This window comes from Phaenicophaeus curvirostris, chromosome 22 (genome assembly GCF_032191515.1).
Source record: "Phaenicophaeus curvirostris isolate KB17595 chromosome 22, BPBGC_Pcur_1.0, whole genome shotgun sequence".
Taxonomy (NCBI): Eukaryota; Metazoa; Chordata; class Aves; order Cuculiformes; family Cuculidae; genus Phaenicophaeus; species Phaenicophaeus curvirostris.
In genome coordinates, this window is record NC_091413.1 from 7,695,737 (window position 1) to 7,719,788 (window position 24,052).

Sequence of the window (24,052 nt, forward strand, 5' to 3'; positions counted from 1 at the left end):
CTGGCTCTGTTTGATACTCACCCACACCAGAAAGGCCCCACAAAGCCCGTCGAAGCCAGGCAGGACAAGCCAGCGGTCAAGAAAATAGTGTTAATTTATTAGACCACACTCATGACAGCACCATACGTAATCTGCAAGCCGCACGTCATTCTCCTGACCGCACTTACACCTCGATGCATTGGAGTAGAGTTAAAAAATAAAGAGATTTGGGGTTTTTTTTTAATGCTACAAAGGTCCTGTCTGAAAGCAGAAGTGCTCTAGAAGGTGAGAGGGTGCCCGTAGCTGGTCCCCAGGCTCTGGGGATTGAGGAGCACCCTTGGCAAGCCGGGTTTGTAAACAGTTCCTACACATCTAGGGTGGCTGCGGGGAGAGGTGGAGGAGGCTTCTTCACAGTGAGCAGAGCCCGAGTGGGCATCCTCGCCAGGAGGAGATCGGGGACCCTCTTCTCAGTGGTTCTGACCAGGCAGGAAAGGAAAAAGGAGGTGTCGTCCCCCTCTGAAACAGCAGCAGCGCCCAGCGTGGGGAGACGGGTTCGAGGCCAGCACGGGAGTGGGACAGAAGAGCAACGAAGAGCTGAGCTGGACTGTTTCTCCGCTTCCTGACCCTCTTCCCCCAGTTGGTTTCTCCAGCATCTCCTCCTCTCAGCCGCGGGGCTGGCAGATGCGGATTCACAGTTGCCATGCGGAAGGTCTCCCTGCTGGGAGGACGAGCCGTGCCGCCCGCCGCGTCCCTCGCTTCGCTGGGATAAATAAATAAAGAGCAGTTTCCGAGGGCTGGCAGCAGCGGCGCCCGCAGAACAGGCAGGAGGGAAGCCCAGCGCGTGCTATCTCACGGCGATGGACAACCTGGGGGTAGCGAAGAGAGGTTCGTTAAGGGGTGGCCAGGATGGCTCCTGCTGGCTCAACTCCTTCTCCAGTCTCTTGAAAAGCTTCTTGGATGCTTTCTTTCGGCGCAGCCGGCGGAGGCAGCTGAGCAAGCCGTGGTCCAGGGCCGTCTGCAGCAAAGACAGGGGGAGAATGGGTTTTAGAATCATAGAAACATAGAATCACCAGGCTGGAAGAGACCCACTGGATCATTGAGTCCAATCATTCCCATCAATCACTAACCCATGTCCCTCAGCACCTCATCCACCCGTCCCTTAAACCCCTCGAGGGAAGGGGACTCAACCCCCTCCCTGGGCAGCCTCTGCCAGGGACCAATGACCCTTTCTGTGAAAAATTTTTTCCTGATGTCCAGCCTGACCCTCCCCTGGCGGAGCTTGAGGCCATTCCCTCTCGTCCTGTCCCCTGTCCCTTGGGAGAAGAGCCCAGCTCCCTCCTCTCCACAACCTCCTTTCAGGGAGTTGGAGAGGGAGTTGTAGAGGGAGTTTTGGGGAGGCTGTGGACCCCCAAGAGAGGGCAGAGCTGATTCCAAGGTGAGCCCTGCTTCCCCTGCACCAGGGTCTCCTGGAAAAGGTGTCGCTCAGACCCAGAAGGAGGATGCTCATCCCTCATGTGCCCCCTCCCCACCCTGGGCTGACCCACCTCCAGCACAAAGGCGGCAAAGAAGTTGAGGGTGGCGATTCCCAGCAGCAGCAGCTTGAAATTCAAGTCATCGATGCCCTGCAGCTTCAGCAGGGTTTTTGGGAAGCCCAGCGGGTAGAGGGTCAACCATATCATAAGGCCGAAGAGGAGGATGAGGACTACCAAGAAGAGCACTGAGGGCGAGAAGGAAGAGGGTTGAGGAGGAGGATGAAGGTTTGATGTCCCTTTATGTCCACGCGGCCAGCGTCATCCTCACCGTTGGTGTAGAGGGGCTCCCGGAACGGGTACCCCTTGGACATGGCGACGGCCAGGATGAGGTATTGGAAGCCCGTGATGCAGAAGAGGACGGTGTTCTCGTAGTTGGGCAGGTTTTGGGGAGCTGTCACCGTGCTGTTCAGCGGCACGTACCTGAGCCAGCAGGGGAGAAGGCAGAGGGTCAAAGAGCGAAGCAAGGAGAGGCTCCAAATGGCAACTCCTTGCTCTCCACGAGCACAGGGGAGGCTGCCCAGGGAGGGGGTTGAGTCCCCTTCCCTGGAGGGGTTTAAGGGACGAGTGGATGAGGAGCTGGGGACGTGGGTTAGTGATTGATGGGAATGGTTGGACTCGCTGATCCTGTGGATCCTTCCAACCTAGTGATTCTATAATTCTATGATTGCTCTGTGCAGCTCCTGAAAGGAGGTTGTGGAGAGGAGGGAGCTGGGCTCTTCTCCCAAGGGACAGGGGACAGGACGAGAGGGAATGGCCTCAAGCTCCACCAGGGAAGCCTCAGGATGGACATTAGGAAAAAATTTTTCCTGGGAAGAGTCATTGGTCCCTGTCAGAGGCTGCCCAGGGAGGGGGTTGAGTCCCCTTCCCTGGAGGGGTTTATGGGCCGGGTGGACAAGGTGCTGAGGGACATGGTTTAGAGATTGATGGGAACGGTTGAACTCGATGATCTGGTGGGTCTTTTCCAACCTGATGATCCTATGATTCTATGATTCTAATCTACTGCAAGGTGAGTGGATTCACCCTTGATGCCAGATGGCATCGGCCAAAACCAAGGAGATACACCAGGGCTTCACAGAATCCTGGAATCACTAAGTTGGAAAAGTCCTTTGAGACCATCAAGCCCAATTGTGTCTGTCCATTACTAACCAGACCCCTAAGCACATCATCTCCTTGTCTTTTAAACACCTCTGGGGATGGTGACTCCACCGTCTTCATTGCAGCCCTCACACCCACGTGAAACCGGGTCCCTCACCAGCTCTGCGAGACGGTGATGAAGTAGCTGAGGACTTGCATGGTGATGAGCAGCCCCGTCTGGAGGAGCAGGCTGCCCAGCACGAGGACGCTGATCAACGCCCCTTGGGGACGCTCCACTCCCAGCTCCTGGGCAGGACCCGTCCGACCCATCAGCACGGCCACGGTGGTGGTGATGATGAGGTCAAAGAAAAGGAACTGGAAGTCGCTCAGGTTAGTGTTGATCTGGGAAGGAGAAACCACCTGCTTTCAGCTGCGAGGACCCGTGGGAGGGCTGGGGTTAAAACCCAGCAGTGAGAGGGTGACCTGAAGGCATTGTGGACATTTGGGACTCACCGTGTAGAGCAGCAGGACGGACACAAACTGCACCAGGCTGTACAGGGCCATGTACTTAAAGACGCCAAAGGAGGTGACCAGTGAGCACCTGCCCTCCCTGCAGTGCGAGATGGAGACTCACCCACCACCCACAACATCCTTTCTGTGAGTCGTCCCAAAAGAGGGGACAGAGGCTCTTGTGAGCCCTTCCCTTGGTTCTTCTCCCCACCGCGAGGCTCCCGGCAGCTCACCGGATCACGCTGGGCACGCACTCGATGTTGGCCACGCGGGAGGTGAACGGTGAGGCCACCGATGCCTCCGCCTCCGACAGCGAGATGCCCACATCGGCCGCTTTCAGAGCCCCGCAGTCGTTGGCACCGTCCCCGCACATCCCCACACAGTAGCTGCCAGGAGAAGGGATCCAATATTTAGAATCACAGAATCACCAGGTTGGAAGAGACCCACTGGGTCATCAAGTCCAACCATTCCCATCAATCACTAACCCATGTCCCTCAGCACCTCGTCCACCCATCCCTTAAACCCCTCCAGGGAAGGGGACTCAACCCCCTCCCTGGGCAGCCTCTGACAGGGACCAATGACCCTTCCCAGGAAAAATTTTTTCCTAATGTCCATCCTGAGGCTTCCCTGGTGGAGCTTGAGGCCATTCCCTCTCGTCCTGTCCCCTGTCCCTTGGGAGAAGAGCCCAGCTCCCTCCTCTCCACAACCTCCTTTCAGGGAGTTGGAGAGAGCAATGAGGTCTCCCCTCAGCCTCCTCTTCTCCAGGATAAACACCCCCAGCTCTCTCAGACGCTCCTCTTGTTCTCCAGCCCCTTCACCAGCTTCGTTGCTCTTCTCTGGACTCGCTCCAGAACCTCAACATCCTTCTTGTGGTGAGGGGCCCAGAACTGACCCCAGGATTCGAGGAGCGGTCTCACCAGTGCCGAGTCCAGAGGGAGAAGAACCTCCCTGGCCCTGCTGGCCACGCCGTTTCTGATCCAAGCCAAGATGCCATTGGCCTTCTTGGCCACCTGGGCCCCTGCTGGCTCATGGTCAGTCGCTGTCACCAACACCCCCAGGTCCTTCTCCTCCAGGCACTTTCCAGCCAGACTTCTCCTAGTCTGGAGCTGCTCAGGGTTGTTGTGCCCCAAGTGCAGGACCCGGCATTTGGCCTTGTTGAACCTCCTGCCGTTGGTCTCAGCCCATGGATCCAGCCTGTTCAGATCCCTTTGGAGCCTCCCGACCCTCCAGCAGATCCACACTTCCACCCAGCTTAGTGTCATCCGCAAACTTGCTCAGGGTGCACTCGATGCCTTCATCCAGGTCATTCACCAGGTTGGAAAAGACCCACTGGATCATTGAGTCCAAACATTCCTATCAAACACTAAACCAATTTCTGACGGGACAGGGGAAAACCTTGGATCTTCAAGGCTGCACCCCGGTATTTAGGATCACCCCACATCTGGGAGAGGGCAGGATGTGATTTCGCAGCTGCCAACCACTCCAGCACAAAGGAAAAGTCTCCAAGCAAAGCAGCAACCCCCTTGACCTCCTCCGCACTCCCATCCTGTGGGGCCGGAGGGGCTCACCTGAGCTCTTGCAGGCTGCACACCAGCTGAGTCTTCTGCTCTGGTGACATGCGGGCGAACACGGTGGCTCGGATGAGGATCTGCAAAGAGGGAACAGTTGTGGAGAGGAGGGAGCTGGGCTCTTCTCCCAAGGGACAGGGGACAGGACGAGAGGGAATGGCCTCAAGCTCCACCAGGGGAGGTTCAGGCTGGACATCAGGAAAAAATTTTTCACAGAAAGGGTCATTGGTCCCTGTCAGAGGCTGCCCAGGGAGGGGGTTGAGTCCCCTTCCCTGGAGGGGTTTAAGGGCCGGGTGGACGAGGTGCTGAGGGACATGGGTTAGTGACTGATGGGAATGGTTGGACTCGATGATCCAGTGGGTCTTTTCCAACTCGGTGATTCTGTGATTCTATGATTCTCCGTGTTCAGATGGCAGCGCCCACCTGCACACCCAGGAGGAGCTCGGCAGGGCTGAGGGCATCCCAGAATCATAGAATCATGGAATGGTTTGGGTTGGAAAGGACATTAAAGATCATCTAGTTCCAACACCCCTGCCATGGGCAGAGACACAAGTCCCATCCAAGCTGACCTTGAACACCGCCAGGGGTGGGGCAGCCACCACCCTCATCGTGAAGAAATTCCTCCTCACGTCCAGCCTAAATCTGCCCCTCTCCAATTTAAAGCCATTCCTCCTCCTCCCATCACTCCAAGCCTTTATAAGCAGCCCCTCCTCAGCTTTCTTGTAGCCCCTTCAGGTACTAGAAGGTTGCTGTGAGGTCTCAGAGCCTTCTCTTCTCCGGGCTGAACAACCCCAACCCTCTTGCACTGGCAAAATAAACCCTCAGGGCATTTTGGAGCTGTGAGGTGGCAGCACGAAATCAACCCTGCCGGAGGGTTTCCTGTTGTCAGACTCACCTTGGGCAGGAGATCAGCAAAGTGCTCACAAACCACAGCGAAGGATTTGCCGTTCAGTGCCAAGTGGCAGGGTCGAGGCTGGAGGAAGCAGCCGTCCCGCTGGTGCAGATCCTGCCAAGGAAAACAACTCCTTTTTTGGCTCCAACTGGGCTCTTCTCCCAAGGGACAGGGGACAGGACAAGAGGGAATGGCCTCAAGCTCCACCAGGGGAGCCTCAGGATGGACATTAGGAAAAAATTTTTCACAGAAAGGGTCATTGGGCACTGTCAGAGGCTGCCCAGGGAGGGGGTTGAGTCCCCTTCCCTGGAGGGGTTTAAGGGACGGGTGGATGAGGCGCTGAGGGACGTGGTTTAGTGATTGATGGGAATGGTTGGACTTGATGATCCGCTGGGTCTTTTCCAACCTAGTGATTCTATGATTCCACGATTCAATGATGGTGATGTGCTCCCAAGGAGAAACGGGAGTGGGTCATCTTCTCCTCAAGGAGGCATTTAATAAGGGAAGAATCATGCCCATAATTGCCTCTGAGGGCAACGATGCTGGAACAAGAGAGCCCTGCAAGGTGCCTGGCGGTTGGGGCTTCACCATCCCCACCAAGATGCTGCCTGTGGACTCACCTCGGGCAGCTCTTCGCCCTGGGAGTGCTCGGCGAGGATGAATTTCAGCGCGGCGGGTTTGTCGTGGCTGGGTGGGGAGGCGTTGACGAAGATCACCCTCTCTTTTGGCCCCACCATGCGGCAGCTCTTGGCCACGCTCACGGCCGTCAGCATGTTGTCTCCTGGCAGAGAGAGGGGGCTGAATAACCCAGAGCGGGCTCTGCTGCCTCATGGTTTGGAGGAGAGCTCCAAAATCTCCGTTATGCCCCATCCCAGAGGAAAGCAGCACCTTCAGACCTGGGAGGGCTGCTTGCCTTGCTTCAAAGCACCTAAAGGTGACTCATGGTGACCCCGTTAGCTGAGCAATTTGGGGTGCTCATCGAAGATTGACATTGCTGTGATCAAACAGGGAGACAGGGAGCAGTTTGGCTCTTTAAAGCCACCTGCTCCAGGTCACATCTGTGGAAAAGCAGCCCACGCCCCTCCACGCCCTGTCCGCCTAGAGCCCACCAGCAGGGATGCATGAAACCAGGGTCCAAGGGTCCTCGCTGTGCCACCCTGAGACCCCACCTGGAGCCCACATCCAGTTCTGGAAACCCCTACATAAGAAGGAGATGGAACTGTTGGAATGGGTCTTGAGGAAACCACGGAGATGATCCGAGGGCTGGAGCATCTCTGCTGTGGGGACAGGCTGAGAGAGTTGGGGTGGTTCAGCCTGGAGAAGGGAAGGCTCCAGGGAGACCTTAGAGCAGCTTCCAGTGCTGAAAGGGCATCAGGAAAGCTGGGGAGGGGCTCTGGATCAGGGAGGGCAGGGAGAGGACGAGGGGAAAGTTTTTGAGCAGAAAGAGGGGAGAGTGAGATGAGATCTTAGGGAGAAATGTTTTGCTGTGAGGGTGGGGAGGCCCTGGCCCAGGCTGCCCAGAGCAGTGGTCCTGCCCCATCCCTGGAGGGGTTCAAGGCCAGGTTGGATGGGGCTTGGAGCCCCTGATCCAGTGGGAGGTGTCCCTGCCCATGGCAGGGGTGGGACTGCATGAGCTTGGAGGTACCTTCCAACCCAACCCATCCCATGACTCTATGACCCACCCCTTCTATAATATGAAGGGTTGTCCCACCTCATCCCTGAGCCCAGCGTCCCCGTTCCCCTCCGCAAGGTCACCTGTCACCATGACGGGGCGGATGTTGGCGTTCCGCAAGAGGTGAATCACAGGCGCAGACTCCGGCTTGAGGACGTTTTTCATGACAAGGAACCCCAAGAACGTCAGGCTGCTCTCCGCAGAGTCCCTGGTGGGATACAACGAGCTGTTCTCCACCATCCTCAACACAAGGCAGAGCGGATCAACTGGTGGAAACACCTGAAAATCCATCGAGGGGGCAACCAGCAATTGCTTTGTTACGGGGTAGGGAGGCTGGAGGGCAGGAAAGCCTCCTGTGAAATGCTGGGAGCCAATGGTATAAAGAGCTGTGGCACTAACCTCTGGAGCTGCAGGGCCTCCTCGAAGGTTGTCACCGTGCTAAGGGGTTTGTGAGCCAGACCCAAGACTCGGAACCCGTCCGTTGTGTAGTGTCGCAGCATCTGGGAGAAATCCACGGGCACTGCCGGCCACCAAGAGAAAAGCAAGGTCAGAGCAGCTCCTGAATGAACCTGGGCTGGGGAGGGGAGACGGGGCTCGAGCTCCCAAAGGGCTTCAGATGCTCTTCTAGACTCCAACTCCCTTCCCCGTATTCTGGGTGCTGTTTTCTTCCTCATCCCGTGAGGCTGAAGCTAATCCAGACCCTGTGCCTCTGGGAAGTGCCCCACAGCGTCACCGAGGACAACTTCCCATGGGAAGTTCAGGGGACAGGACAAGAGGGAATGGCCTCAAGCTCCACCAGGGGAGGGTCAGGCTGAACATCAGGAAAAAATTTTTCACGGAAAGGGTCATTGGGCACTGGCAGAGGCTGCCCAGGGCGGGGGTTGAGTCCCCTTCCCTGGAGGGGTTTAAGGGACGGGTGGACGAGGTGCTGAGGGACATGGGTTAGTGATTGCTGGGAATGGTTGGACTCGATGATCCTGGGGGTCTCTTCCAACCTGGTGATTCTATGATTCTATGAGAGATGACAGAGCCATGGGGAGCGGAGTCAACCACTGTCATACCCGTTTCCTTCCTGCAGAGACTGGCCACCATCTCCGGAGCCCCTTTGGTGTAGACGTGCGCTGAGGTGTCACCAGGCAACTTCACCAGGACGCTCATCCTCTGCAAGGAGGAAGAGAAGGGGAAACGCCGCAGGATCCCCACAGGTGACTGGTGCTTCTGTGGAAGAGAGGGAGCGGGTGTCGGGCACTTCTCTGGGAGGTACAACCCCACTAGGGGTTGTGGACAACAGCGCTTCATAGAATCACTTGGTTGGAAAAGACCTTGGAGGTCATCGAGTCCAACCACACCTGACCACCACGGAACCAGCCCTGAGCACCTCATCTGACCATCTTTTAAACCCCTCCAGGGTTGGGGACTCCACCACCGCCCTGGGCAGCCTCCTCCAGGGCCTGAGAATCTTTTTGGTGAAGAAATATTTCCTGATAAAATCCTTTCAAGGATGCTCTGGAGAGGCCCAGGTTGCCCAGAGCAGTGGTCCTGCCCCATCCCTGGAGGGGTTCAAGGCCAGGTTGGATGGGGCTTGGAGCCCCTGATCCAGCGGGAGGTGTCCCTGCCCATGGCAGGGGTGGGACTGGGTGGGCTTTGAGGTCCCTTCCATTCCAAACCGTTCCACGATTCTATGATCTGCAGAGCCAGCAATGTGGGGAACCCAAGCCACTCTGGCCCAGCACCTACCCTGTCTCGTGGCTGTTCTTCCTCAGGCGGAGGCTTCATCACAGCCAAGACCTTCGTCCCAAACTGCTGGAAGGTGGGCAGCTCCCCTTCCTCCTCCTCCATCATCTCCAGGCGCTGAAACCAAGGCAGATGCTGAGATGGCAAAGCTCTGCCTTGCAAGTCCCAAGCCCCATCACCCCCCGATGGCTTTAAACCCCGACAGAGCAGGACACGGGCCACCTCCCTCTTTTCCTAGGCTCAACTTTGCCCACCACTCCTCACCCAGCCAGTGGACTCCATCATCTTGAGGTCCACGGGGTCTCCGATGGGCTGTGCCCGCAGCAGCGAGACGGCGTGGCAGGCGGCCAGGGAGTAGAGCAAGGGACCGGCGGGCAGGCAGCGGGGCTCGTGGACGATGGGCATGAAGTAGTTGCTCTCCAGCGGAACCACCCCCCAGACATCCAAACCTTCCTCCGTCAGCGTTCCCGTCTGCGGGAAGAGCGCGGTGGGTCCCGGAGCTGGAACCCAGGGTCTCGCGGCACCGCCCGAGCCTCACCTTGTCAAAGCAAACCAAGCGGATCTTCCCGCAGAGGTTGATGCGCGGGGGGCTGATGCAGAAGATGCCTCGCTTCTTCAGCCTGTTCTGGGCATAGATGGTGCCCACGGTCATGGCAGCGGGGAGAGCCGGGGGCACAATGACGGTGACCAGGTCGAGGGCACGGATGATGATTTGCCCCACGGGGACCTGGCAGGCGAGGAGGAAGAGGGATGAGCATCCTGATAGCCCTCACTCGTCTCCACCCGCAGGGTTCCCCAGCTTTGAGAACCCTACCTGGTTTCTAACCAAGATGAGGATGCTGTAGAGCGTGCCGATAAAAGCTGGGCGGGAGGGAGAACACGCTCGGTTACAGAGCAAAGTGGATGAAGGGTGGGTTCAACGCTTTAAGAGGAGTTTGGCTGCTCCTGGCCATGTCTCCACGCTCAGACCTACCCAGGATGGCGAGGAACAGGACGAACTTCACAGCATCCTTGTAGAACTTGAAGCTCACGGGTTTGGGGTAGAGGATGGAGCTGATGAGGTCCCCTTTGGCCGTGCAAAACCCTGCAGGAGAGGGACAGAAGGGAAGCACACAGAGTCATAGAATCATTAAGGTTGAGAAAAGATCTTCCAGCTCATCCAGTCCAACCGGCAGCCCAACCCCACTGTGCTGACTGAACCACGTCCCCACATGCCACCTCTACACGTTTTCTGAACCCCTCCAGGGATGGAGACTCCACCACGTCCCTGAACAGCCTCTGCCAGGGCTTCACCGCTCTGTCAGTGAAGACATTGTTCCAAATATCCAATCTAACCCTCCCCTGGTGCAACTTGAGGCCATTTCTGCTCGTCCTCTCCCTTGTTCCTCAGGAGTACAAAGTACACACAAAACCACCGCTCTGAAGGACGTGGCTTAATCCTATTTCTTCCTTTTGTGCCATTACCTGTGCGGGTCACCACGGCCAGCACTTCTCCACCCACGTAGGACTTGGCTTGGATGACCTGCGTCCCGCAGAACAGCGTGTGCCGCCTGTGCTCCTCAGGGGAATAAACAGTGCTGGCTGCCTGGGTGCCAGCAGGCAGAGGGGTTTTCATCACTGGCACGCTCTCCCCTGCGGTGAGGAACAGCACAGAGGGGGTTTATCACCCTGGGGTGGTCAGGATCCAGCCAGCCTGGAGGGAAAGGGGCTACAGTAGCAATACGAGAATCATAGAATCACCAGGTTGGAAAAGACCCCCAGGATCATCCAGTCCAACCATTCCCATCAATCACTAACCCATGTCCCTCAGCACCTCGTCCACCCGTCCCTTAAACCCCTCCAGGGAAGGGGACTCAACCCCCTCCCTGGGCAGCCTCTGACAGGGACCAATGACCCTTCCCGGGGAAAATTTTTTTCCTCATGTCCAGCCTGAACCTCCCCTGGTGGAGCTTGAGGCCATTCCCTCTCGTCCTGTCCCCTGTCACTTGGGAGAAGAGCCCAGCTCCCTCCTCTCCACAACCTCCTCTCAGGGACTTGGAGAGAGCAATGAGGTCTCCCCTCAGCCTCCTCTTCTCCAGGATAAACACCCCCAGCTCTCTCAGCTGCTCCTCTTGTTCTCCAGCCCCTTCCCCAGCTTCGTTGCTCTTCTCTGGACTCGCTCCAGAGCCTCAACATCCTTCTTGTGGTGAGGGGCCCAGAACTGACCCCAGGATTCGAGGAGCGGTGTCACCAGTGCCGAGTCCAGAGGGAGAAGAACCTCCCTGGCCCTGCTGGCCACGCCGTGTCTGATCCAAGCCAAGATGCCATTGGCCTTCTTGGCCACCTGGGCCACTGCTGGCTCATGTTCAGTCGCTGTCACCAACACCCCCAGGTCCCTCTCCTCCAGGCAGCTTTCTAGACAGACTTCTAGTCTGCAGCTGCTCAGGGTTGTTGTGCCCCAAGTGCAGGACCCGGCATTTGGCCGTGTTAAACCTCATCCCATTGGTCTCAGCCCAGCGGTCCAGCCTGTTCAGTCCAGCCTGAGGCTTGTCCTTCCCCTCCAAGTCCCCGGTGACAGCCAGGACGCTGGAGGTGTCACCTGTCAGCATGCTCTCGTTGACCATGCACTCGCCGGTCAGCAAGGCGGCATCGCAAGGGACCAGCATCCCGTCCGCGGGGAGGCTGATGCAATCGCCCGGCACCAGGTCTGCAGAGCTCACCACCATCTCTTCTGGAACAAAGCAAAGCTCTGCTCAGGCACCTCACCCTGGCACCGACCCCAGCGGATTCACGCCTGGAGCCCTCGCTCCATCACACCCACCTCCGCTGGGGCGATGGACTCGGACGCCAACTGACATCTTGGCCATGGTTTGCAGCGTGGCGCTTTGCTGCGAGGGAGGGAGCAGTTAGCAGCCACCCGAGCGAAGAAGCGGCTCAAAAAGCAGAGCAAAGCGCCCACAAATCAGGTCTCGAAGGCTCAGCACCGTGGGTGAAGGAGGAGGAAACCTGCCCCACCAGGGGAGCGTGGGTTGTCCTCACCCAGCTGGGCTCAGAGGGAGCATGAAGGGGAAAAGCATCAGCAAGAGCTGCTTGTCCCAAGTAAGCCCATCACCCACCTTCCTCGTCTCGTAGAGGGACAACCCTAAGGAGATGGTGGAGATGAGGAAGATGCAGGCGGCATAGTAGTAATAAGCATCGCAGACCCACAGCACGATGCTGAACACTTGGAAGATGTAGAAGGGATTCAGCACCTGGAAGGGAATGAGGTTTTTCGGGAGGCAGAGCTTCCTCCAGCCCATCCTGAGACCTTCAGGCTCCTCCTTGAGCTTACACAGAGGAGAAGCTGGTCCTTCCCTGGGGCTGGACTAGCCGATTCTCACAAACCCTCTGCCCTCCCTGGCTTTGCTCCACAGTCAGGACTCCAGAGGATGCTCAGCACCTCTCTGGGGAGGCTCCTGGCTGAGCTAAGAGGCCGGATGAGTCCCTTTCACAGCTCTGCCTTCGCTCATCTCTGCTCTAGGAATCTCTCCTAAAGCCTTCTCCCCACCACGAGTGGGGAAGGGCTTGCAAAGCCCTTGTGGAGAGGGACAGGGAGCAGGGGAAGGATCTGCCCTGGGACACCTCGCTCTCCTGAAGCCCAGCCTGTAGGTGCACACCTCCTCCACCAAGAGCCTCGCGTAGGACTTGACTGGCACCTCGATGAGGTTCGGTCCGTAGATCTTCCTCCTGCAAAAGGGAGAGAAAAGCCAAGGGGATGCAAATCCACGCTAGGGAAAAACTGCATTTCCAACCCAAGAGGTCCTCATGCTGCCCAGCCCCCCCGAGAGCCCCGTTATGTGGAGAAGCCAAGCCAGGACAATCCAGCCCACCTGGCTGTTCTCTGATCTGAGGTCTGGGTGCAAGAAAAACTCCGTGCTCTGGAATTCCCTGGCAAAGAAAAGCCTTGCTGGGTGTCCCACGGGGCAGTGAGATCCCTACCGAGTGTTGTGGTCCTGCTGGTCAAGCCCAGCCTGGGAGAGGTGGAGATCTGCGCAGGTCCAACCTTCATCCAAGACGCTGGCAAGCCCGAGGGGAAAGGAAACCAGAGAAATGGAGTTAAAATCAGCAGGAGACTAGCCCAGCAGAACAAACCCTGCGTCCAAGTCCTCAGGGACGAAAAAAAAACCCTTTGGGAAAGGGAGAGCATCTTGTTCCTCGGCATTCGCCGCAGCTCGCGGGCGCCAAGGAGCGGGAACAAAAGGGGCACAGTTCGGAGAGCCGCGAGCGGCACAGCGCGGTGGGGACCAGCCGAGCTGCCAAACCATGTCACCCGGTTCCCTCTGCCACATCAACAACTCTGGGGGAGAGGCAGAGCGGTTTTCCCCGACCCAGAACCCCAGGGATGGTCTCCAAGTCACCCGGTTCCCTCTGCCACATCAACAACTTTGGGGGAGAGGCAACGTGGTTTTCCCCGACCCAGCACCCCAGGGATGGTCTCCAAGGGCTTTGCAGCACAGAGAAAGGCTCCAGCGTGGTTGTGTGGCTTCCAGCAGGGTCAGGACTGTTCTGGGCAGGCTGGGGATCCAAAAAGAGCAGAAGAGACAAGAGGTGAGGTGAGGGGGGTAGAGAAATACCTGACTTTGCAGTATGCCTGCCGCTGTTCAATCCAGATGTAGCGCATGCCCTCGAAGAGATAGTAGCGCAAGATGTTCTTCTGAGCAGAGCAGGATGGAAAAAAGGTGTTAGAATCATGGAGTGGTTTGGGTTGGAAGGGACCTCCAAGCCCATCCAGTTCCACCCCTGCCACGAGCAGGGACACCTCCCACTGGATGAGGGGCTCCAAGCCCCATCCCACCTGGCCTTGAACCCCTCCAGGGACGGAGCAGCCACCCCTGCTCTGGGCAACCTGGGCCAGTGACTCATCAACCTTGTCATGAAGAATTTCTTCCCTATATCCAATCTAGATCTTCCCCCTTCTAATTTAAAGTCATTCTCCCTTGTCCTCTCCCTGCATACCCTAATCAAGAGCCCCTCCCCAGCTTTCCTGGAGCCCCTTTCAGCACTGGAAGCTGCTCTAAGGTCTCCCCACAACCTTCTCTTCTCCAGGCTGAACAACCCCAACTCTCTCAGCCTGGCCTCGTACAGGAGGTTCTCCAGCCCTCAGATCATCTCTGTGGTTTCCTCTGGACCCACTCCCACAGCTCCATGTCCTCCTTGTGCTGAGGACTCCAGAACTGGACACAGGACTCCAGGTTTGGTCTCACCAGAGGGAGAGATTCCCCTCCCTCCCTGCTGGTCCCACGGCTCTGGATACAGCCCAGGACACGAGTGGTTTCTGGGCTGTGAGCACACCTTGTTGGCTCATGTGGAGCTTCTCCTACCCCAGCACCTCAAGTCCTTCTCCTCAGAGCTGCTCTCAACCCCTTCCCTGCTCAGCCTGTGTTTGTGTTGCCGTTGCCCTGACCCAGGTGCAGGACCTCGCCCTTGGTCTTGTTGAATCCACGTCAGGGTGAGACGAGGGCAGCTCATGCCAAGGGGGAGGTGGGAAGGGTCGTTTGCGTTACCTCTTCCTTCTCATGGAGCCGGATGGTGTCCCGGCTCTCCTCCTCATCCGACACGCCGATGGCGATGCTGCTCCTCCGGTCCTCCAGCCTGGCCCTGGGATGATGCTCCAAGCTGCTCGGGGTGGAAACAAGGGTCAGTCCTTCCCCGTCCACCAACACCGCTGTAACCCCCCCGCCTCACCCCCAGGAGCCCAGGAGAGCCCCTGCCCGCTGGCATCACCGCGCGGGTGTGCGCCCGGCTCACCTGCCCTCGCCCAGCGCCTCCGTGTGCACGCGGCTGGTGAAGCACTGTCCGAATCGATCCTGCACCAGAGGCATGGGGGGAGGCAGGGGGAAATCAGGGAATCATAGACTCGTGGAATGGTTCAGCCTGGAAGGGAGCTCAAAGCCCACCCAGTCCCATCCCTTGCCATGGGCAGGGACACCTCCCACTGGATCAGGGGCTCCAAGCCCCATCCAACCTGGCCTTGAACCCCTCCAGGGATGGGGCAGCCACCACTGCTCTGGGCAACCTTGTCCAAGGCCTCCCCACCCTCCCAGAAGAACATTTCTCCCCAAGATCTCATCTCAATCTCCCCTCTTGCAGCTCAAACCCATTCCCCTCATCCCCTCCCTGCACTCCCTGATCCAGAGCCCCTCCCCAGCTTTCCTGGAGCCCCTTTCAGCACTGGAAGCTGCTCTAAGGTCTCCCTGGACCCTTCTCTTCTCCAGGCTGAACAACCCCAACTCTCCCAGCTTGTCCTACGGGAGGTTCTCCAGCCCTCGCATCATCCCCATGGCTCTGGGGTCACAGATGCAGCATCGCTTGATGAAAGGAGATGTCAAACGCGGAGAGGAGAGGGAACGTGCCCACGGGTCTCCCGGGAAGCCAGTGGCAGAGCCCAAGCCCAGACCTTTGTTTTTCTCCAGGACTTACCCTGATGATGACCCAGTCAGCCTGGCCAAGGGCACAGGGTTTGCATTTCGCCTGCACCTCCAGGCTTGGTTTCCAGTGGAAGAGGATGAGAAGCAGCCCGGCCGTCAGCACGGAGCAAGCGTGGCACAGGGCCACCCGCCACGTCTTGGTCTGGTAGCCCGTGACCTCCTGGAAGAGAGCAGGTCACCCATATGGGGACGCTTATTCAGAAAACAAACTGAAATCAACGTTCTCAAGCATCTAAATATTAACTTGATAAAACCCCTAAGCCTCTTGGTGGGATTTAACACCAGGCAGGTGATGCCCGAGCGCTTTGGGGCTGGAAAACCACCGTCTGGTGCTGGTGGTGCTGAAAAAAGTGGATTTTGAGCCAAAAAACGTGCTTCCCAACCGTGTCGTCTTCTTGCAGCAAAGCCCTTGGACCTACCATGCGGGATTTCTCGGCGTCGCGCTGCAGCGTCCCGTAGCCCGGCCGCTGGCTCCCCAGCAGCCTGCTGCTGTCTGCAAGGCACAGGAGAGGGGAAACAAATGAGGGAGGTGATCCGAGGGGTTATTTAGGAGACGTGGCAGGGATGGGTGCCCGGCTGCAGCGCTGGCATCCTCGGAGCGGTCCCAGAGGGCGGCTGGACTCGGTGTCCCCTCCGCCGTCCCCCAGCTCTGAGCTGCTCGGGGCCCCGAATGCCGCGCAGAGGGATGCTGCGGGCACAGGGCACCCCAGCACTGCCCCGTCACCCTCCTGCAGCACGTGATGGTCAGGAGAACGATGCCAGAGGAGCCCGAAGAGAAAAGCTGGCACGGAAACAGCGGCTTAGCAGCCGGGGGAGGGAGCGGGGCTGGTGCAGAGCCAGGTCAAGTGCAGGGAGAGCTCCTCCAGCCACTTTTCACGCTTGTTTGCTCCTTCTGTTTCCTTCTGCATAGAGGAGGAGGCCACTAAACATGCTTTTTCCAGTGTTAACGATGCCCAGCATGGCTCAGCTCCTCCGATTCCCACCGGTCTCTGCTGCATCCCAGTGCTCAGCCTGGGAGACAGGGATAACGAGGGTCATCAACACCATAGAATCATGGAATGGTTTGGGTTGGAAGGGACCTCAAAGCCCATCCAGTCCCACCCCTGCCCTGGGCAGAGACACCTCCCACAGGATCAGGGGCTCCAAGCCCCATCCAACCTGGCCTTGAACCCCTCCAGGGATGGGGCAGCCACCCCTGCTCTGGGCAGCCTGGGCCAGGGCCTCCCCACCCTCACAGCAAAACATTTCTCCCTAAGATCTCATCTCAACCTCCCCTCTTGCAGCTCCAAACTGTTCCCCTTGTCCTCTCCCTGCCCTCCCCGATCCAGAGCCCCTCCCCAGCTTTCCTGGAGCCCCTTTCAGTAGTTGGAAGCTGCTCTAGTGTCTCCCCACAGCCTTCTCTTCTCCAGGCTGAACAACCCCAACTCCTTCAGCCTGTCCTCCTACAAGAGGTTCTCCAGCCCTCGGATCTTCTCTGTGGCCTCCTTTGGACTCACTCCCACAGCTCCATGTCCCTTCTGTGCTGAGGATTCCAGGTGGGTCTCCCAGAGTGGAGCAGAGGGGCAGAATCCCCTCCCTCCCTGCTGGTCCCCCTGCTCTGGGTTCAGCCCAGGACGTGGTTGGCTTCTGGGCTGTGAATGCACATTGCCAGCTCATGTGGAGCTTCTCCTCCCCCAGCACCCCAAGTCCTTCTCCTCTGGGCTGCTCTCTATCACGTTGTCCCCCATCCCAGGTGGGATTTTAGAATCACAGAATCACAGAAACACCAGGTTGGAAAGGACCCACAGGACCATTGTGTCAAACCATCCCCATCAATCACTAAACCATGTCCCTCAGCACCTCATCCACCCGTCCCTTAAACCCCTCCAGGGAAGGGGACTCCACCACCAATCAATCAATCGTCACCCTCCATCCCATGAAGCTGAATCCGCTTATGCCCTAAATCCACTCTGGATTACAAGCGGCGGCGTCCCAGCCCCAGGACCTGAAAGCAGCAGTGGGGAGATAACACGTGGCATAAACACAAACCCAGGAGCTAGTTCCCACCCTTGGAGCCCAGCAGGTGATTTCCTGGCTGGGTTCAGGTTTCCAGGAGGACGCACAAGACCGGCTTAACAATTTACACGCCGGGTGGGAGCCCGTCTCTGCGGGAAAAGCCACCCCTGCTGGATTCCTGACACTCCCTGGTCTATCCCACCCCAAAGTTCTCTGTGGTTGCAAAAACCGAGGTTTGATGACCACCAGGGACAGGGTCTCCATCTCGCTAAGCGACCCTGGGGGCAGCCAGCACCCGAAACGCAGATGACGGCACTTGGATTAAGGTTGAGGAAGCAGAGGATGAGCCCAAGGGATGGTTTAGTGAGACAAAAACCCTCCCAGGAGCCCCAAGGGATGAGTTTTGGGTTGAGAAAAGGCAGGTTGAGCCCAAAGGATAGTTTAGTGAAACAAAAGCCCTCCCAGGAGCCAAAAAGAATGGTTGAGAAGCTCTTCAAGGGCTCGAGAGGAGAAGGGATGTTGGCTCTCCCCGCTGCCAGCCTCAAACCCCACGAGAAGCATTGATTCCAGGTTACAGGAGGGCGAGGAGCAGCGTGTGCTGCCCTTCCAAAGAGCAGAACAAAAGGGGAGGGCGAGGGGCTGCCTCGCAGAAGGAAAATACCAAAAGAACCTAAAAACAACCCGATTTGCTTTTAGCAGCTCCCCAAAAACGCTGGGTCAGCAGCAACCAAATCACTACAGCTTCCTCGAGCCTACGAGCAGCAAATCTCTCGCACGAGCACGGCCGCAAGCGTCTCCGTCCCGCGGAGCTGCAGCTCTTGCACAACCCACCCGTGTCCCCGTGGGGTTCTCTCACCTCCCGCTCCCATCCCGGCTGCTCCCCAAAGCCACGGCGAGCGAGGACGGGCTCTCGCCTTGACTCACCGCGTCTAACCCCGCCGGTTGCGCAAGAAGAGTCGTGCTGGGTTGGGATGGGATCAGCGCCGCCGTCATCACCTGCCCGCCGGCGGACGTGGCCGCGGAGCATCCGGCACAGGGGAGGGCAGAGCCCAGAGAAGCTGCACTACCAGTTCGGATCACGGTGGCCACACCTTGTTGGCAAACGCGGCACGGGGACAACCGGCCATCCCTCCTCCGGGCTTCCGAAGTTTGGGTTCTACCCCATAACCCCTTTGGAAGACCCTTGGCAAGGGATTTGTGTCTCTCCCTGCAGTTAAAACGGGTAACAGGGGCGGCTGCGAGCTCAGGGAGGGCTCAGCAAGGCACCAACCTGGCTCGCAAGGGGAAGAGAGGAGCCACAACTCCCTGCTGATGGCCAAAATGCTGCCTAACATCCCATTGTCTCCTCCTTGCAAACTCCAAGATGAGTTTGTGGCCTGTTTGGTAGCTTCCAGAGAGCCACCGCACATCCCTAGTGTCAAGGTCAGGGGGAAAACTGGGGAGAAAGATGCGCCAGGACACCCCAACATCTAGCATGTGTCCAACTTGGGGAGGATGTAGCCTCTGACACCAGAAAGCAGTACTGGAAACCTCAACTCCACACATCTCGCGGCACTGAACACCCCTCTGCACAGCAGCCCCCGCCCCGGCTAGGGACCATCTGCCAACACCAGTGCCCGCCCTTCACATGAGACTTTGCCTCGAGACGCAGCCGTTCTCCCTAGCAGCTCACATCTCCTGAAAGCAGATGCATGCTGGTTCTGGAATCCTTCTCCACAAGCTCCCTCTGCAGGCACAGCCCTTAGACAAGAAGCTTTCTTGAAGGAAACAAACCCCAAGGTGACTTTGAGACCTCCTTCTGCTCCTGTGCTCCCCACTGGATGCTCAGAGCTTCCCAAGTCCTCCATCCATCCATCCATCCATCCATCCATCCATCATTTCCCATGCATGTATGCATCCATCAACCCATCACCTCCATCCATGCATCCATCCATCAATCAGCCCATCATCTCTCATCCATCCATCTCCACCCACCATCCCTCCATCCATCAATCCACTGTCTCCCACCCATCCATCAACCCATCATCTCCTACCCATCCATCCATCAACCCATCACCTCCATGCTAGAGGTTGCACACAAGAAGAGGAGGAAGGTTCGTGCAGGGAAGTTACTGCTGCAGCCAGCGAGGCCTGATGCTTCTGGTCAAGAGGATGGGGTTGGCAAGGTCAGTCTGAGACCTTGGAGACAGGGAAATGGAAAACCAGGGTGAGGCAAAAGCATCAAACAAGGGATGTGAAAAGGAAACCCCTGGACTTCAGGAAAGCCTTTGACACAATTTCTCACAGCATTCTGCTTAGGAAACTCTCAGCCTCTGGCCTGGACAGGCGAACGCTCTCCTGGGTGGAAAACTAGTTGGCTGGAGGGCCCAGAGAGTGGTGGGAAATGGAGTTAACTCCAGCTGGAGGCCAGTGACAAGTGGTGTCCCCAGGGCTCAGTGCTGGGTCCAGCCCTGGTCAATGTCTTCATCAATGACCTGGATGAAGGCATCGAGTGCACCCTGAGCAAGTTTGCGGACGACACTAAGCTGGGTGGAAGCTGGATCTGCTGGAGGGTTGAGAGGCTCCAAAGGGATCTGATCAGGCTGGATCCATGGGCTGAGACCAATGGGATGAGGGTTAACAAGGCCAAATGCCGGGTCCTGCACTTGGGGCACAACAACCCTGAGCAGCTCCAGACTAGGAGAAGTCTGGCTGGAAAGTGCCTGGAGGAGAAGGACCTGGGGGTGTTGGTGACAGCGACTGACCATGAGCCAGCAGTGGCCCAGGTGGCCAAGAAGGCCAATGGCATCTTGGCTTGGATCAGAAACGGCGTGGCCAGCAGGGCCAGGGAGGTTCTTCTCCCTCTGGACTCGGCACTGGTGAGACCGCTCCTCGAATCCTGGGGTCAGTTCTGGGCCCCTCACCACAAGAAGGATGTTGAGGCTCTGGAGCGAGTCCAGAGAAGAGCAACGAAGCTGGTGAGGGGGCTGGAGAACAAGAGGAGCGTCTGAGACAGCTGGGAGTGTTTATCCTGGAGAAGAGGAGGCTGAGGGGAGACCTCATTGCTCTCTCCAACTGCCTGAAAGGAGGTGGTGGAGAGGAGGGAGCTGGGCTCTTCTCCCAAGGGACAGGGGACAGGACGAGAGGGAATGGCCTCAAGCTCCACCAGGGGAGGTTTAAGCTGAACATTAAGAAAAGAATTTTCACAGAAAGGGTCCTTGGTCCCTGTCAGAGGCTGCCCAGGGAGGGGGTTGAGTCCCCTTCCCTGGAGGGGTTTAAGGGACGGGTGGATGAGGTGCTGAGGGACATGGTTTAGTGATTGATGGGAATGGTTGGACTTGAAGATCCAGTGGGTCCTTTCCAACCTAGTGATTCTATGATTCGATGTGAGCCAGCTGGAAGAAACACAATGGCTGCCCTGCCCAGCACACGGCGAGGACAAAGGTCTGGTCCAGGCAGCATCCACTGTGGGGACGTAGAAGATGGGGCTTCAGGCTCCGCTGTTGCTGGTAACCCCACAGGATTCACTCTTGTGCAACAAACCTTTGAGATGGGTGAGAAAAAGTCCTTGTAGGCAAGGTGCCCTCTCACCTCAAACTGGTTTCGGTTTGGATTTGTAAGGAAAGGGCCTCCACGAGGAGGAAGCCGGCCGCACGGGCAGCGTTTGCTTCATCACGTGCTGATGACACTGGCTGAGGCGACAGCGCGCTCAGAGCCTTCCGGCAAGGCTGGTTTCTCCCCGATCCTGGCCAGGCATCACCCTGACCTCTCCTGCACCCGGTTTCGCAAGCCCTGGTGCAGCCCCAGCCGCCTGCTGAGCCGGAGAGAGGCACCGGCAGCATCGGGAGCATCGCGCGTGGGCTGGCAACAAAAACTCATTTATGTACAAACCTCACATTTTGCCCCCCGATTCTGGTTAAATAAAGGGCTCCTACTACCCTTAGGAAGCGAAGGGCTGTGCTCCTCACAGCCCAGCATCCCTGTTTCGGTGAATCAAGGTGGGATTAGAGCATCTCCTGCCTCTGGTGGCAACAAACACCCCTCTGCATAGCAGGAGCAGCCCCAGCCCGGGACCACTTGCCAACACCAGCTCTGTTTGCTATTTACGGGTAGCTGGGTACCCTGAAATGAAGGAGCACAGGGGGAAAATGAGGCAAAGTTGAACTCCCAAGTGCTGCTGTGCTGCAGATCTGGAGGAAAAGACGGGCAAAGGGGTCCTGAGGGGCTGTGACGGGGACGGCGGTGGCAGTGACCACTGCTGTGGAGCAGAGTCCAGCACCCAAAGAGCCCTCTGATGGTCACCCTCCTCCTTCCTCCCACAAAGCTCTTCCTCTCTTGCTCCCAGGCCGCTTTTGAGAAGCTCGTCTGTGCCAACCGGCTCAAATTCAAAACGAAACATGCAAAAGTTGCACGGTCTGTGCTGCTTCCACATGACCCTGGTGATGCAAGGGGCCTCGGATGCTTTCTCCAGCGCGACATCACGTTTCCCAGCCTCTTCTGAACACCTGGATGCCTTTTTCCCTCTGCCAGCCTTGACCCTGCAAAACCCTTCCAGCTTTAAGGCCACGCTGTGGTCAGCAGCGATGCCAACCCGAGGCTCCACGTTACATCCCAGAAAACCCCAAGATTGTTCTGTTCAGGGGTCAGAAAAGCAACGTCAACCTTAAATTCCACCCCCATCCCAACAACGTCAACCGGGGACACCGAAAAGGGATGCTTCGCTCTGGCTGCAGACCCCAACGAGCTCGGAGCATCCCTGAGTGCCAAGTGGGAGCAACGGGAAGCAGCTCCTGGGTGGGCGCAGGGCATCGGCTGTGGGGTTTAGTGCTCTTGGCGCATCCCAAAGCGACCCCCACGTGTGGCGCACGACGCAATCGTGACTCCTTGCACGATGTGATCCCCGTGGGGTGGTGAACGATGCAGCTGTGGGGTCCTGCACAACGTAACCCCCATGGGGCCACGCACGGTGCAGCTGTGGGATGGTGCCAAACGCAACTCCCGTGGGCTGGGTGCAGGAAGCACCCGCAGGGCTGTGCACAATGCAACCCCCATGGGGCCATAGAATCATAAAATCATAGAATAACCAGGTTGGAAAGGATCCACCGGATCATCAAGTCCAACCGTTCCCATCAAACACTAAACCATGTCCCTCAGCACCTCGCCCACCCGTCCCTTAAACCCCTCCAGGGAAGAGGACTCAACCCCCTCCCTGGGCAGCCTCTGACAGGGACCAATGACCCTTCCCAGGAAAAATCTTTTCCTAATGTTCAGCCTGAACCTCCCCTGGTGCCAATTGAGGCCATTCCCTCTCGTCCTGTCCCCTGTCCCTTGGGAGAAGAGCTCAGCTCCCTCCTCTCCACAACCTCCTCTCAGGGAGTTGGAGAGAGCAATGAGGTCTCCCCTCAGCCTCCTCTTCTCCAGGATAAACACCCCCAGCTCTCTCAGACGCTCCTCTTGTTCTCCAGCCCCTTCCCCAGCTTCGTTGCTCTTCTCTGGACTCGCTCCAGAGCCTCAACATCCTTCTTGTGCTGAGGGCCCAGAACTGACCCCAGGATTCGAGGAGCGGTCTCCCCAGTGCCGAGTCCAGAGGGAGAAGAACCTCCCTGGCCCTGCTGGCCACGCCGTTTCTGATCCAAGCCAAGATGCCATTGGCCTTCTTGGCCACCTGGGCCCCTGCTGGCAACTGTGGGCTGGGGTGCAGGATGCAGTCCCCCTGGGGCCATGCATGGTGCAACTGTGGGCTGGGGTGCAAGATGCAACCTCCCTGGGGTGCGCAGCCGCAGCCCTTGGGTCCTGCACAACGCAACCGCGCGCAACCCAATCCATCCCCGCGGGTGGCACACGATGCGAGCCTCGCGGGCTGGGGTCCAGGATGCAAATCCGTGCGGAGCCAGGGTGCAGGACGCAACCCCCACGGGGACCACGCACAGCGCAGCTCTGGGATGGTGCAAAACGCGTACCCCGTGGGCTGGGGTGCGTTATGCAACTACAGGGCTGGGGTGCAGCATGCAACCACAGGGCTGCGCAGGATGCAACCCCCATGCACGGTGCAGCTGTGGGCTGGGATGCAGGATGCAGCCCCCGCTGGTCCAGGATTCAAATCCCCGTGGAGCCACAGGGTGCAGGATGCAACCTCCCCCCCCCCCCCCGCACCCCGAGGCGTGCACGATGCAACTGTGGGGCTGCACATGATGCAGCCCCCACAGGGCCCCGCACGGGGCAGCTCTGGGAGGGTGCAAACCGCAAGCCCCGGGGTTGCAACCACGCAGGTCGGGGCCACGCAGGCTGCAGGCGCGGAGCGCTGCGCGATGCAACCTCCCCGTGAGCCCGTGCACGATGCACCCTCCCCCCGAGCCGAAAAAAAGGGGCCCCGGGAACCCTCCCCACACGCGTGGCCCCCGACCTGAGCTCATGGCGATCGCGGCCCCGCGGTGGCACCGGCGCTGCTGGGACTTGTAGTCCTGCCCCCCCCCCCCCCCCCCAATCCCGGAGCCCCCGGCGCCGGCTCCGCCCCGAAACGGGAGCTGCCCGCCCGCCCCTTGCAGAGAAACGCACCCCCAAACCGGCCCTGCGCCCCTGCAGCTTGTGTGGAAATGCTCCCCCAAAAGGGGCTTTGCACCCCAACAGCCTGCACGGAAATGCACCCCCAAAACGGGCTCTGCAACCCCACG

The 24,052-nt window shown here is 58.3% G+C and overlaps 1 protein-coding gene across 6 annotated transcripts; it reads right to left on the reverse strand.

Annotated features, from left to right (window-relative positions):
* Positions 1-71: 71 nt before the first annotated feature.
* Positions 72-23,797, reverse strand: ATP13A2 (ATPase cation transporting 13A2). 6 transcript variants are annotated; one of them, XM_069874530.1, is made up of 29 exons: positions 18,259-18,321; positions 15,827-15,900; positions 15,400-15,567; positions 14,728-14,786; positions 14,484-14,598; positions 13,554-13,633; positions 12,919-12,996; positions 12,597-12,666; positions 12,057-12,191; positions 11,762-11,828; positions 11,540-11,668; positions 10,426-10,593; positions 9,935-10,045; positions 9,776-9,822; positions 9,500-9,688; positions 9,226-9,432; positions 8,965-9,078; positions 8,289-8,445; positions 7,627-7,747; positions 7,311-7,435; positions 6,176-6,336; positions 5,559-5,669; positions 4,664-4,743; positions 3,329-3,481; positions 3,099-3,195; positions 2,764-2,987; positions 1,780-1,931; positions 1,524-1,696; positions 72-994 (listed from the first exon to the last, which is right to left on the reverse strand). In XM_069874530.1, the coding sequence occupies exons 1-29, from the start codon at positions 18,269-18,271 to the stop codon at positions 824-826; spliced, it is 3,549 nt and encodes a 1,182-aa protein (XP_069730631.1). In that variant the 5' UTR covers positions 18,272-18,321; the 3' UTR covers positions 72-823. The 6 variants fall into 6 exon arrangements, with proteins under 6 accessions (XP_069730631.1, XP_069730630.1, XP_069730633.1 ...); XM_069874529.1 differs by lacking the exon at positions 18,259-18,321 and adding an exon at positions 23,785-23,797 and having other exon boundaries at positions 73-994; positions 11,540-11,671; XM_069874532.1 differs by lacking the exon at positions 18,259-18,321 and adding an exon at positions 18,337-18,528 and having other exon boundaries at positions 73-994; positions 11,540-11,671.
* Between the last annotated feature and the right edge of the window lie 255 nt (positions 23,798-24,052).

Excerpts from the sequence above, each read along its gene's own strand:
- ATP13A2 (XM_069874527.1), bottom strand. Across the intron at positions 5,670-6,175 it reads AGGGCGAAGAGCTGCCCGAG|GATCTGCACCAGCGGGACGG; the intron begins GTGAGTCCACAG and ends TTTCCTTGGCAG. Across the intron at positions 995-1,523 it reads TTGCCGCCTTTGTGCTGGAG|ACGGCCCTGGACCACGGCTT; the intron begins GTGGGTCAGCCC and ends TCTTTGCTGCAG.